The 12,152-nt window shown below is 41.0% G+C and overlaps 1 protein-coding gene across 1 annotated transcript; it reads right to left on the reverse strand.

The window, feature by feature from the left end:
- Positions 1 to 5,697: 5,697 nt before the first annotated feature.
- c33h15orf40 (chromosome 33 C15orf40 homolog) lies at positions 5,698 to 10,802 on the reverse strand. Its single transcript, XM_020517333.2, is given in 5 exon segments — positions 5,698 to 6,101; positions 7,769 to 7,825; positions 7,828 to 7,898; positions 8,400 to 8,520; positions 10,608 to 10,802. Coding segments are annotated over 5 exon segments (540 nt in total). The 3' UTR covers positions 5,698 to 6,005.
- Positions 10,803 to 12,152: the final 1,350 nt, after the last annotated feature.

Genomic DNA, 12,152 nt, shown 5'->3' on the forward strand with positions numbered 1-12,152 from the left:
GATCAGTTCTTAATTTTAAACCTGAGATGGATAAATTTTTGTTAAGCAAAGGTATTAAGCGATATGGGCCAAAGACAAGTATATGGAGTTAAGGCCATATATCAGCCATGACCTCATTGAATGAGCAAATAGGCTCGAGGGGCTGAATGGCCTACTCCTGTTCCTACGTATCCATGTATCTGCTGCTCTTACTGTTATAGGTGGGAGAGGTCATAGGTTTGGCAAATGCTGTTGCAGAAGCCTTGGTGAGTTACCACAGTGCACCATTTAGATGGCACACACTGTAAACCCACTGCTTTTTATTTTGCCACATTTTGGACTGTGGACGAAAACTGGAGAATAACTTTTAATAAACAATGATTGCAGAAAGGATTGCTGCAATTTTTTTAAAGCAAGTTACCGGACACACACTGTAAATGTTGTACAGACTGTTGTTTGTTTATATGGGGGGGAAGGTTATTTGAAGATAAGTTGAAGGGGGTGTGTATGAAATGGGATTTGACTGCAACAAGTAGCTGATTGGTCTGGGGAATGGTGACCTTTTCTTGAGGATAAAAGCCTTCTGCCTGCCAACAATGTGATTTGCATCCAGAGAGCTGGAGCTTATGCTATGAATGTTTGGTTAGAAGCTATCGGACCTCTAAAAAGGAAGGAGCTATCCTTCCCTCTGTAGTAAAAACACCTCAAGCTTGAAGGCAGTTTATTCCTCTTCAGCTGTTGCTGTAAGCTGTATCCAACAAGTCATGTACTTCATAATTATGAACCAGTTGCTGTGTGCCTCCTGCAAGCAAATGAAAAGTACCTGGAGAAAGAAAGATGGCCAAATAGCAAGTCTTGGCAAGCCAAAAGATTAACTTTAGCAAATCTGTTGGACAGGGACCATTGAACCACCTTCCCAGATTTCTGCTCCACCCTTAATACCATTTTTAATGTGTTTGTCTGCATGGGTGTAGGGGGAATTCTGACTACATGTCAGCAGTTCAAAAATAGATTCTAGCTACAAGTAAACAATTATTTGTAATAAATAGTAACTCATTAGGTACAAAACCTGGTCTCAATCCAGGTCTAAAAGCCAGTTAAATTGGGAATCTTACATACTTTTATTAAACCTTTAACTTTCGTTACAACTCCAGGAAGAGTAGGGTTCGAATTCCAATATGCTACCTCAGTGAGGTTTATTAATACAGCTGTCACTGCATCAGTGCAAACGGAGCGAATATTCAGAGTGCTAGATGGACTGCCAATCAAGCAGGGCTTCTGCATCCTGGATAGTGTTGAGGTTCGAGTGTTGTTTGGCATGGAGAGTATTCTGTCACACTCCTGACTTGTGCCTTGTAGATGGTGGAAAGGAGACAGGTGGGGAGTTACTCTCCACAGAATTCCTAACCTCTGACCCACTTTTGTAGCCACAGAATGTATAGGGCCAATCCAATTTAGTTTCTGATAATAGTAACCCCCAGGATGTTGATAGTGAGGATTCATCATTGTTAATACAATTGAATGTCATGGAGAGATGGTTACTTTCTCTCTTGTTTAAGATGGTCATTGCCCGGTACTTAAGCAGCAAAAACCATAGACCAACCCAACCCTGGATGTTGTCCAGTATCTGAAGAATCACACTGCTGAAGAACAACCATTGTCGAACATTCCTACTTCTGACCGTATAATGGAAGGAATGTTATTGATAAAGCAGCTGTAAATGGTTGGGCCTAGGACACCAGACTGCACAGCTCCTGCAGATATGTCCTGGGACTAAAATGTTTGTCCTCTAATAAGAACTAACATTTTCTTTAGCACTAGGTACGAGTCCAACCAGTGGAGAGGCCCACCAATGCACCCGTCGCCCAAAACCAAGCCGATTCACACTGACTCCTGTTAGGGCTCTCGGATGCCACATTTAGTCAAATGCTGCCTTGATGTCAAGAGCAGTCACTCTCATCTCAATCTCAACTTCCATATTTAAACCAAGGTTGTAGTGAGGTCAGCCTCTTTGGGAAAGAGGCTTTTTCTGAATTTCCTATTGAATTTCTTGATGAAAATGACATATTAATCACCAAAAGGGGAAATATTCTCTTTCTATCCACTCTTTCAAAAGCTTTCATAACTTATAAGACTCTCTAGGTCACCCTTCAACATTCTTTTTCAAAGGGGTAAAAATCCGGCCTCTATCTCTTCGTGCTATGTGTATCCATGAATTTCTGGTCTCATCCTTGTAATCGTTCACTGCAGCCTCACTAATATCCCTGTATCCTTTTAGATAAGGTGAGCAGAACTGCACTCATCAGTATAGTCCAATCAAGGTTCAATACAAGTTTAGCTTAACTTCCATGTTTTCAATTCTATCCTTCTAAAAACAAAGGCTACTGTTTGTTTACTTCCTCCTGCACCATAACAATTCTGTGGTGGAACTTTTAGTCATTGATGTATTTGTTCTTCAAGATCCCTTTATTCCTCTACCCCACCCCAGAGTCACATCTTCAAAGTAATTGAGTTTTCTGAAGAAGTAATGAAGAGGATTGAAGAAGGCAGAGCGGTGGACGTGATCTATATGGACTTCAGTAAGGTGTTCAACAAGGTTCCTCATGGTAGACTCGTTAGCTAGATTAGATCACATGGAATACAGGGAGAACTAGCTACTTGGATACAGAACTGGCTCAAAAGGTAGAAGACAGTGGGTGGTGGTGGAGGGTTGCTTTTCAGACTGGAAGCCTGTGACCAGCAGTGTGCCACGAGGATCAGTGCTGAGTTACTGCTTTTTGTAACTTATATAAATGATTTGGATGTGAACATAGGAGGTATGCTTAACAAGTTTGCAGATGACACCAAAATTGGTGGTGTAGCGGACAGTGAAGGTTACCTCTAAGTACAATGGGACCTTGATAAGATGGCAGGTGGGCTGAGGAGTGGCAGATGGAGTTTAATTTAGATAAATGCGAGGTGCTGTATTTTTGAAAGGCAAATCAAGGCAGGACTTACATACTTAATGGTAAGGTTCTGGGGAGTGTTTCTGAACAAGGAGACCTTGTAGTGCAGGTTCAAAGTTCCTTGAAAGTAGAGTCACAGGTAGACAGGATAGTGAAGGCAGCGTTTGGTATGCTTGCCTTTACTGGTCAGTGCATTGAGTTTAGGAGTTGGGAGGTCATGTTGCAGCTGTACAGGACATTCGTTAGGCCACTTTTGGAATATTGCATTCAATTCTGGTCTCCCTGTTATAGGAAGGGTGTTGCGAAATGTGAAAGGGTTCAGAAAAGATTTACAAAAGATGTTGCCAGAATTGGAAAGTTTGAGCTATAGGGAGAGGCTGAATAGGCTGGGGCTATGTTCCCCTAGAGTGCTGGAGGCTGAGGGTGACCTTCTAGAAGTTTATAAAATCATGGGGGGCATAGACAGGGTGAATAGCCAAGGTCAAAACTAGAGGGCATAGGTATAAGGTGAGAGGAGAAAGATTTAAAAAGGGACCTGAAGGGCAACTTTTTCCATGCAGTGGGTGGTGCATGTATAGAATGAACTGCCAATAGAAGTGGTGGAGGCTGGTACAATTACAACATTTAAAAAGCATCTGGATGGGTGTATGAACAGGCAAGGTTTAAAGGACTTTGGGCCAAATGCTGGCAAATGGGACTAGATTAATTTAGTGTATCTGGTCAGCATGGACGAATTGGACAGAACAATCTGTTTCCATGCTGTACAGCTCTATGACTCTATAATGTGACACCCCTATTCATTCTATCAAAATGGTTCCCTCTCATTTGCGTTGAGCATCATTTGCAAATTATTTGTCTATTTTGTAAGTTTAATTAATGCCCTTCCCTTGTAATTTGTTGCAGTGTTTCTCAGTATTGACTATCCCCTCCTAGTTTAGCATCATCTGCGAATGTAGAGCAGTGTTCATGGTTCCAAAGTCCAAATTGTTCAGGTAAATTGTGAATTTAGTTAACACCATTCACAACAGTACTTTCCAATTGTAGACACTGCAGCTAATTTCAGTGAGATCAGTTAACCTGTATGTTTACAGAGGGATTAATGTCAGTCCAGAACACCAAGGGCAAACACCCTGTTCCTCCTCAGAGTCACATGATCTGTGAGGTTGATCAGAGCTGTAGACGTAATGGTGCTGTTGTGCCAGAGTTAAGTTGCACAGGCCATTCCCTAAACTGCACCATGTTCGTGTTTATGCCCCCACACAATCTTCTTTCCACCCTAACAATGTATTTTTTTTCCTCTCCCTTTCTTGTGCCTAGTTAGCTTTCCCTTAAATGAATCTTGGCTGCTGACAGTAGAGCCCAGCATGATTATCTGGCTTGAAAAGAGAAAGTGAGTTTGAGGTGCTTAGGAAAGGCTCATTCTGCAGAGATCACAAGGCTCTGGCTAGGCACAGTCCTTACATGACAGAATATAGTTCAAACGAAAGTTATTTATTTCCATTTTGTCACACATTACAGTGAAGATTAAGCAGCTCATCTGTTATCTCTTTGTCACTGATTGAGGGCACCTTTGCCTGCAGTTGTTCGAAGATATCATGAATCTCATTGTTGCTTCATACAGTCACTGCTCTTCACTGCCTCTCCTGGACTCTGGCACCCTCTGCAGCTGCTGCCTGGAAATGCTACAAATCAGGCCACAGCATTACAACTCTCGACAGCTCAGGCAGTTGCAGATATTGATTTTTCTGAACACCAGTCTGTAAAACCACATTTTCATACCGTTCCCTTGTGTCACAATATTCTTAAAGTGAAGATTAATTAATGATCTAAATGGCCTCTTTCTGCACTGTAGGGATTCTATGAATAGGAAATTATAAAAACAGCCTCACACAGTTTTAAACTCTGCACTGATGAAATTGAAGTCTGCACCAGTGATGACTGAACAAAACCAGGCAAAAGTGAAAAATGGAGAGAGAAAACAAAACTACCAGATGGCCCTACATTTTAAAAAATCTCAGAAGAGAACAGGTGTGTGCACATTCATGCACAAAACCACCACTCTGTGATTGTTCAGCTTGCAATCAGGCAAAGTCACTCAAACAGGCTCTGATCTGAAAGTACATTCTTCAGCATTTCAAAAAGCAATACTGTAAAAGCTGATGCTTACCAACTGACTAACACTGCTTTATGAAACATTTTATGAAAACTACCATTTCCTAAAGTATGGAGTAAAAAGTTAAATCATGTTCATATTGACCAGATTATGGTATCAATAAATGAATTTCAACAACCCTAAGATAATTCTGCAATTGTAACCCACTTCTAATTGACACAAGTTCTGTGATTAATTTCACTTGCATAGCTGCCTGAGGCTCAGCACTCTTCCAACGATTCTAGTTTTGTTCTCTAACCAGCTGGTCTACTCATTTCCCAAACACATCAATGCTCACACAGGAAAATACTTGAAATTATACAATGTGTTATCACATTTCAGATGACTGAAGAGCACTAACTTGCTTTCAGGTCACAAACCAGAGCCACTCTGCAGCCAGTGTCCCATTGATGTCAATGTGATTATCATACTGTTGATCATCTGATGGGAGAGCTGGTTGAGAACTTCCTGCTCTGACTGTATGTCATGGCATTTTTAAGCACAACTGAACCAGTGAATCAGACAAATGGGATCATAGGTTAATGTTTCAATCTGGGACACACCCCATCATGAACAGTGTTTTTTAATTATGCAAAATATAATTGAGGTCTGTGTACATGAGTTTCCACACAAAGTAATCCTGAGCAATTCAAGAATTAATGTACAGTCATGAGCAGTTCATTAACCAAATAGTTCCAAATTTATAAATTAAAAACAAAAATCAGCTATACCTGGACTTGTTCACACCTGGATTTGATGGTTAGCATGAGAGAGTTATCCAAGATTCATCAAATGCAACTTCTCATGAGACAAATTGGTCACAGACATCTCCTGCATATTTTCTTTAGACAGTGAAGTTTTCATTTAATTGTCTGGTTCTAAGATCATTATCGAGGTTGCTCCTCTGCCTCAAGGCCCTACTTCTTGTACTAATTTGTAGTAGCTGTGGTCCTGAGTATTTCTTGCACTTCTTCTGGGGTCAATAAAGCCAGAATCTTCACCACTTTCTGACGTGATCTGCAACCCTTCAAAAGATTAGGAGAATGGGAATTGTTTTGTGCAGAAGGAAATGCAAGAATCCACAGTCAACACAGAACTTTAAACTGCTTAACCATGTAGCACAGGCAAATAAAACAAGAAATTGCAAGTGTCAAGCTCAACAGTCAAAGATTAAGAAAAGTTAATCAACCTAAGGTCAAATTTGGCCATTCTCACCCACCTCCTTGCAATCAAGTGGAGACTATGAATCTATATGAAGGCTGGAAATATACAATGTGTCCATCTGGACAGATGGGTGAACACTCTCAGCAATCACTGGTCATCAGGCAGAAGATCACTAGGTGAACAGCTGTATGTCAATGCCAAAACATGCCACCATATAAGGACATTGACACCAGCCATTATGCTTTCATAAGTGGATGATTTGGGAAGCATTTCCTGAAAGGATGGTGGAAACTCATTTAATTAGAGCATTCAAAAAGGAACTGCATAAGTACTTGAAAGGAGAAAATCACAGGGCTATGGGGAAAGAACAGGGGATTGAGACTAATTGGGTAGGTTTTCCAAAGAACTGGCAACAGGCATGATGGGCTAGTTGCCTCCTTCTGTCTTGCATCAGTTAATAATGCCAAGTGCCCAAAAATCAGCCTCAGATTACAAGAAATTCAGACATCGAGAAGAACTCAGTGATTTTGGTTGGAAAAGGAACAAAATTTCTTTAGTTGCTGACATCACATATTCTTCTCTCCCCTCAGATTTATCTTATTCTTTCTTCACTGAAAAGGCTAGAATTTGTTACCATGGTGTTGAGTGGCTTTCTTGATTATTTGAGACGGTAATTAAGAGTCAACCACATTGCAGTGGGTCACTTCTGGGTCAGACTGGGTAAGGACAGAAGATTTCATTCCCTAAAGGACATTAGTGAGCCTGATGGGTTTTTACAACAATGATAGTTTCATGGTCACCATCATTGATACTAACATTCACATTCCAGATTTATTGATTGAATTTAAATCCCACTAACTGCCATGGTGGGATTTGAATCCTTATCCCCAGAGGTTAAAATTGGGTCTGTGGTTTACTTGTCCAGTGAAATTATCACTAGGACAGAAATTGTTGAAAATTGATGGCAGCTTCTTCAACAATCTGTTTTTACTGGCAGTAATGACCTGGAACTAGTGCATCCACCCAGTTTCCTGTTCAGAGACAGTTTGTGCAGTGGGAAACCACAAGAAATGGGGATAAAAAAAAAGTGTGTCTGGTGATAAATTTTTTGAAAGTAAGGATCATGCAATGACTATTATAGTGTATCCAATTGAATTTACTTTGTGAGAGACAGCACAATGGACTACACAGCACAGCCCCATGAAATTCTGCACATCATTCACCACAGAGAACCCCACAATCACACACTCCAAGAAAGAGAAGTAAATGGAGGTGGTACTTTACAATAAGACGAGAGGGTTAGATGCTGGTTAAATCATCACAGGAAACCTTTGTTGTAATTAGACAAAGGGTATCAGGACAAGAGTGAGTGTGGATTTGAGCCATAACCTTCCGAATAGTGGAACATGCTGGAGGGGTCAAAAAAGCCTACTCCTGCTCCTAGTTCCTACATTCACATGTATGTATGTATGTAGTGAGCCCCCTCAGAAAATCCAAGGCACAACCTGTTTCTAAGCTAACAACATACCTTGTCCAGGACAACTTCACTTTTCTTTAATGCCAGCACTTTGGCCAGATAGCACACACTAGTTCCGCATTGGCCTCACCATCAGATGGAGAGGATGCAATGGCCACACCCACAGCTTCTCCCGACACATCTATAGACCACAACGTTCATAAAAATCACCATTACTGGTATTATTTGTCAACAAACAAGTATCAGGGAAATGCTGCAGAGCTATAAAATTAATATTTTCTGACAAGGTCACAAACCACAACAATGTAACTCAAACACGCAAGTTTATGTTACAGAATACAAAATGTAAAGGGCAGAGTCCAGCAGCAATTCCAGCTAACCCTTGCCTTGTGTGATCCAAGTGAGTAGGTTGGCTTTTAGTGATTAGTGTGTCATCTCTTAGCAATATAAAAATAGGGAGCGCACTTAAGGAATTCCTCTGATACCATCATGGGTAGGGTGTATCAGCAAATGTTACAAGATTTTTTTCTACAGTAGTAGGATTCTGTAAATTCTGTTTTAATATTACAAGTAATCCAATGGCTATTCCCACTAGGAGGCTTACTTCTGCTCAGTTTCTATGCAGTTGCGATACAGCTGTTTAATGCAAAATATTGAAGATATTTTATTCCATACTGCTTACCAGTTATGGCATTTTGTTTGGCTCCAGGTTTAGCATGAATGACAACCAAAACAGAACCACTTTTATCAAGCTTCACAGGTCCCTGGGCTACTTTTGCAGAATTCTTCACAGTCATCTTATTCTGAGATGAAATTAAGACAAGTGTTACACAGTGTGCTTCCATCTGGTGGTGGAATCAGTTATGAGAAGGTCCAAACATTTTGAGATAAATGAGGTGAGACTTCAAAATTATTGCACATTCTAACTTCAATTACATATATTACTGCTACAAAGATTTCAAAATGTAAGTGTCTAAACCAAGTCATCATACCAAGTCTTGTTCGTGGAAGGCATGAGGATTAAATATGTCTAAAATTGTGATAAACAGATTGTTTTAAATATTGAGCCTTCAACTTCCAGTTTATGTAGAAAGTACTTTCCTTTCAATTCTCTTTCATTCCATGTTAAGAGATTTCCTGACCCCTGCTCATTCACCAGTTTCTGATTTAGGCGCTACACACGTAACTCAAGCTGTTCCGGGTGAAAGCTGATCATACTTGGGTGATTTGACTACTATATAGGCACATGTTTTCTGAAGCAACACTCCCAGGTTGTGAGCATCATCACTTCTCACTGCAAACAGAAAGCTCATAAACTTGTGCCACTAGAAAGTAACTAAAGGTAAATCCCCTTTACATGGGATACTTACTAGTTTCAGGAATGACATTGCAGAATTTATTCATTCCATTAAACAGTCAAACTCTAGTTTTGTATTACTAGTTAAGCTTCAGTGACCAACAACTGAAAATCAAGACCAAACGAAGGTGAATCACTGGGTTATGGATAATTGGACTAGGGCATACTTAAAATGGTAAGTTGTTTAGTACAGTTCCTATAACACTGTGAAACATTCCAAGGTACTGCACAGGGACAATGATTGGATAAAACTGACACAGAGCTAGACAAGGTGAAATTAAGACAGCAGAGCAAGGGCTTAGTCAGAGTTAGGTTTTAAAGGAACCCCCTGAAGAAGAGGTAGAGGTAAAAATATGGAGTGGTTTAGGAAGGAAATTCCAGAGCCTAGGGTCTAGGCATGGCCACCAGTGGTGCAGCAATGGCAATGTGGGGACACTCAAGACCAGGATTAGCAGGTTGCAACAATCTAAGAGGGTTGATGGCTACAGAGATGAGGTAGGGATGAGGCCTTGCAATGATTTGAATCCAAGGATGAAATTTTGAAATTTGAGATGTTGCTGAATGGGGAGCCAATGTAGGTCAGTGAGAAAAGGGTGGAAAGGATGGGTACTTAGTCCAAGACGTGTAATTTCAACTGGGCTAACAGACATATTGTCCTTAATGCTAATTGTCTATGACAAATTCCTGAGGCTGCACAGTTCAGAATCTGGGCACACAAGGTATGTGATTCAAGGGAAACAATGGCCTAATGTTAACCATGAAGATACAGTGATACAAATCATTTGGCCAGCAAGTATTGACACTAACAATATCCTTGACACTACTGCAAATCTTAAGTAACAGATGAAATGACAATATCACCAATCCAGCTCCAAGCTGCAGAGAACTTCACTGCCCCTAGGTGTCAAGGTATGGTGCTCTGTCCAAGGACATCTGGTGTAGATACTGCCACAGGGTGCAAAAATGATGGTGATTGCAACACAAAAAGGTGTTGACTTTAATATCACAATAAGCAAGACAATCATTCACAGGAAGTTAATTTGTACAGCAGCAGATTATCCACTCAACAGTAAAACATTCAGATTATGTTATTACAGTAATACAGTATTACAGTATTATTACAACACTCAGCTCCACAATTCCCCTAGTTTGGTCACTTGGCTTGGTGCGATACCAAAACGCAGACCGCTGCTCAACAATCTGTGTAGAGGTATTTCCCAATGTTGACGAGCGATGTGAAAACCCAGAGAGGGCTCACAAGTCTCTCAAAACAGACTCTAATCGCAGATGATTAGTATTTTGGCCAAACGGTCTATTTCTGAGATTCCTGAGACCAATAAGTTCACAAACTGGAGATGTAAACAGTCACACTGCAGCACCACCACAGCTGAGTGGGTGTAATGGCAGCGTGACATGTTGACATCAAATTTAAACGGCAACAACGGTTAACCTGACTACAGCAGATTGTTATTCATCATCGATTCCCTGACAAAACTATCTTCAAACTCGGAGCACATGGCCCCCTCCCTTTACCATTCGCGTTTCGCTTGAGGTTTTCGGCATCGTTCTTTGCCTAACGCCACCTGACTCCACTCTTAGCCCCAGGCCCAGGCGGGAGGAAGCCAGCAGCGGCCAGGCAACAGGAAGGAGTCGCTGAAAACCTGGCCCCACACCTACACCGGGAACCATCAGGGTGATCAAGACGCAGCGAAGCCAAGTCCTCCTCATAAGGACCAAGCCGCCCGGGAAGAGCCCACAACCGAGGCTGGACTGAACGATCCTGCGGCTCGGCCGCCAGGCAACAGGACCAGGCCCAAACTGCCGGCATGCACAGACCATCTGCGCATGCGCGGTGCCACTTGGGAGCAATATTGACCACATTGCAGGGCATGGGATTTAATGTTTCCAATAACCCTTAACAACTCATCCACTGCACTAAACTATTTGTTAATAATTAAAACAACAAACCGTAGGTGCTTGGTATCTGAAACAAAAACAGAAATTGCTAAAGCAACTCATAGGTCTGGCAGCATCTGTGGTTAGAAATAAGTGTTAACATTTCCAGTCCAGTGACCCCTCCTCAGAATTGATAACATCTGGGAAAACGTGGTATTTATCTTGATGACAAAGGGTGGCAGCAGAGGAGAAAGGAGTCAGGTACTGGGTGGGTACTGAGCTCACACAGAGACTGTTGATATTAAGCCAGAGGAGAAAAGCTAGATAGGTGATACTGGGGACTATGAGTGGATGAAAATGAGTTGCCTAATCCTTGTCTTTTATGAAACAAAGAACTGCAGATCTGGAACAAAAACAGGGATTGCTGGACAGATTCAGCAGGTCTGGCAGCATTTGTGGTAAGCAAGCAGAGTTAATGTTCTAATCTAGAAGAGTCTTTTCGTGATTCTGTTAAAAAAAACTATTATCATCTTGAGCGTCTAATTCTTGGTCATGGTTCACAAACTCTTGAAACATTAACTCTTTCTGTGTGTTGCTTCCCTCCACAGACACTGCTGGACTTGTGTATTGCCAACAATCTTTTTTAAATGTTAAATATTCACATTGTGGCTCTTACGATGGAGAGCCAAGAGGCCTGGATTCAAGTTTTTACCTGCTCCACATCTGAACAAGTTGCTTAGGAAAAAACTAAATATTCATGTTGTGTGGGGATTCAAAGTCAAGGTGCTATCAAAGATTTCCTTTTTCAAAACAGAATAACTTTGATAACACAAGTTATCAAAGAAGGGTCCCAACCCAAAATGTCAGCTTTCCTGTTCCTCTGATGCTGTCTGGCCTGCTGTGTTCCTCCAGCTCCACACTGTGTTATCCCTGAATCCAGCATAGACAGTTCTTACTATCTCTGAGATGAATAACTTTGATTTGATTGTTATTACTGAGTCAGACTCATCAAAATTACATGAGATTATCCAATAAATTAATGCCCCTAATACAGATTTCAATGTTTTTTGTTAGTTATTTGCTGATAGAAATAAGTTTAATTGTTCCTGTGTACACACACAAACCACACACACATACTTCAGTTCTGAGGAAGGGTCACTGAATCCAAAATGGTAACTATGA

This window comes from Rhincodon typus, chromosome 33, assembly GCF_021869965.1.
Source record: "Rhincodon typus isolate 14 chromosome 33, sRhiTyp1.1, whole genome shotgun sequence".
Taxonomy (NCBI): domain Eukaryota; kingdom Metazoa; phylum Chordata; class Chondrichthyes; order Orectolobiformes; family Rhincodontidae; genus Rhincodon; species Rhincodon typus.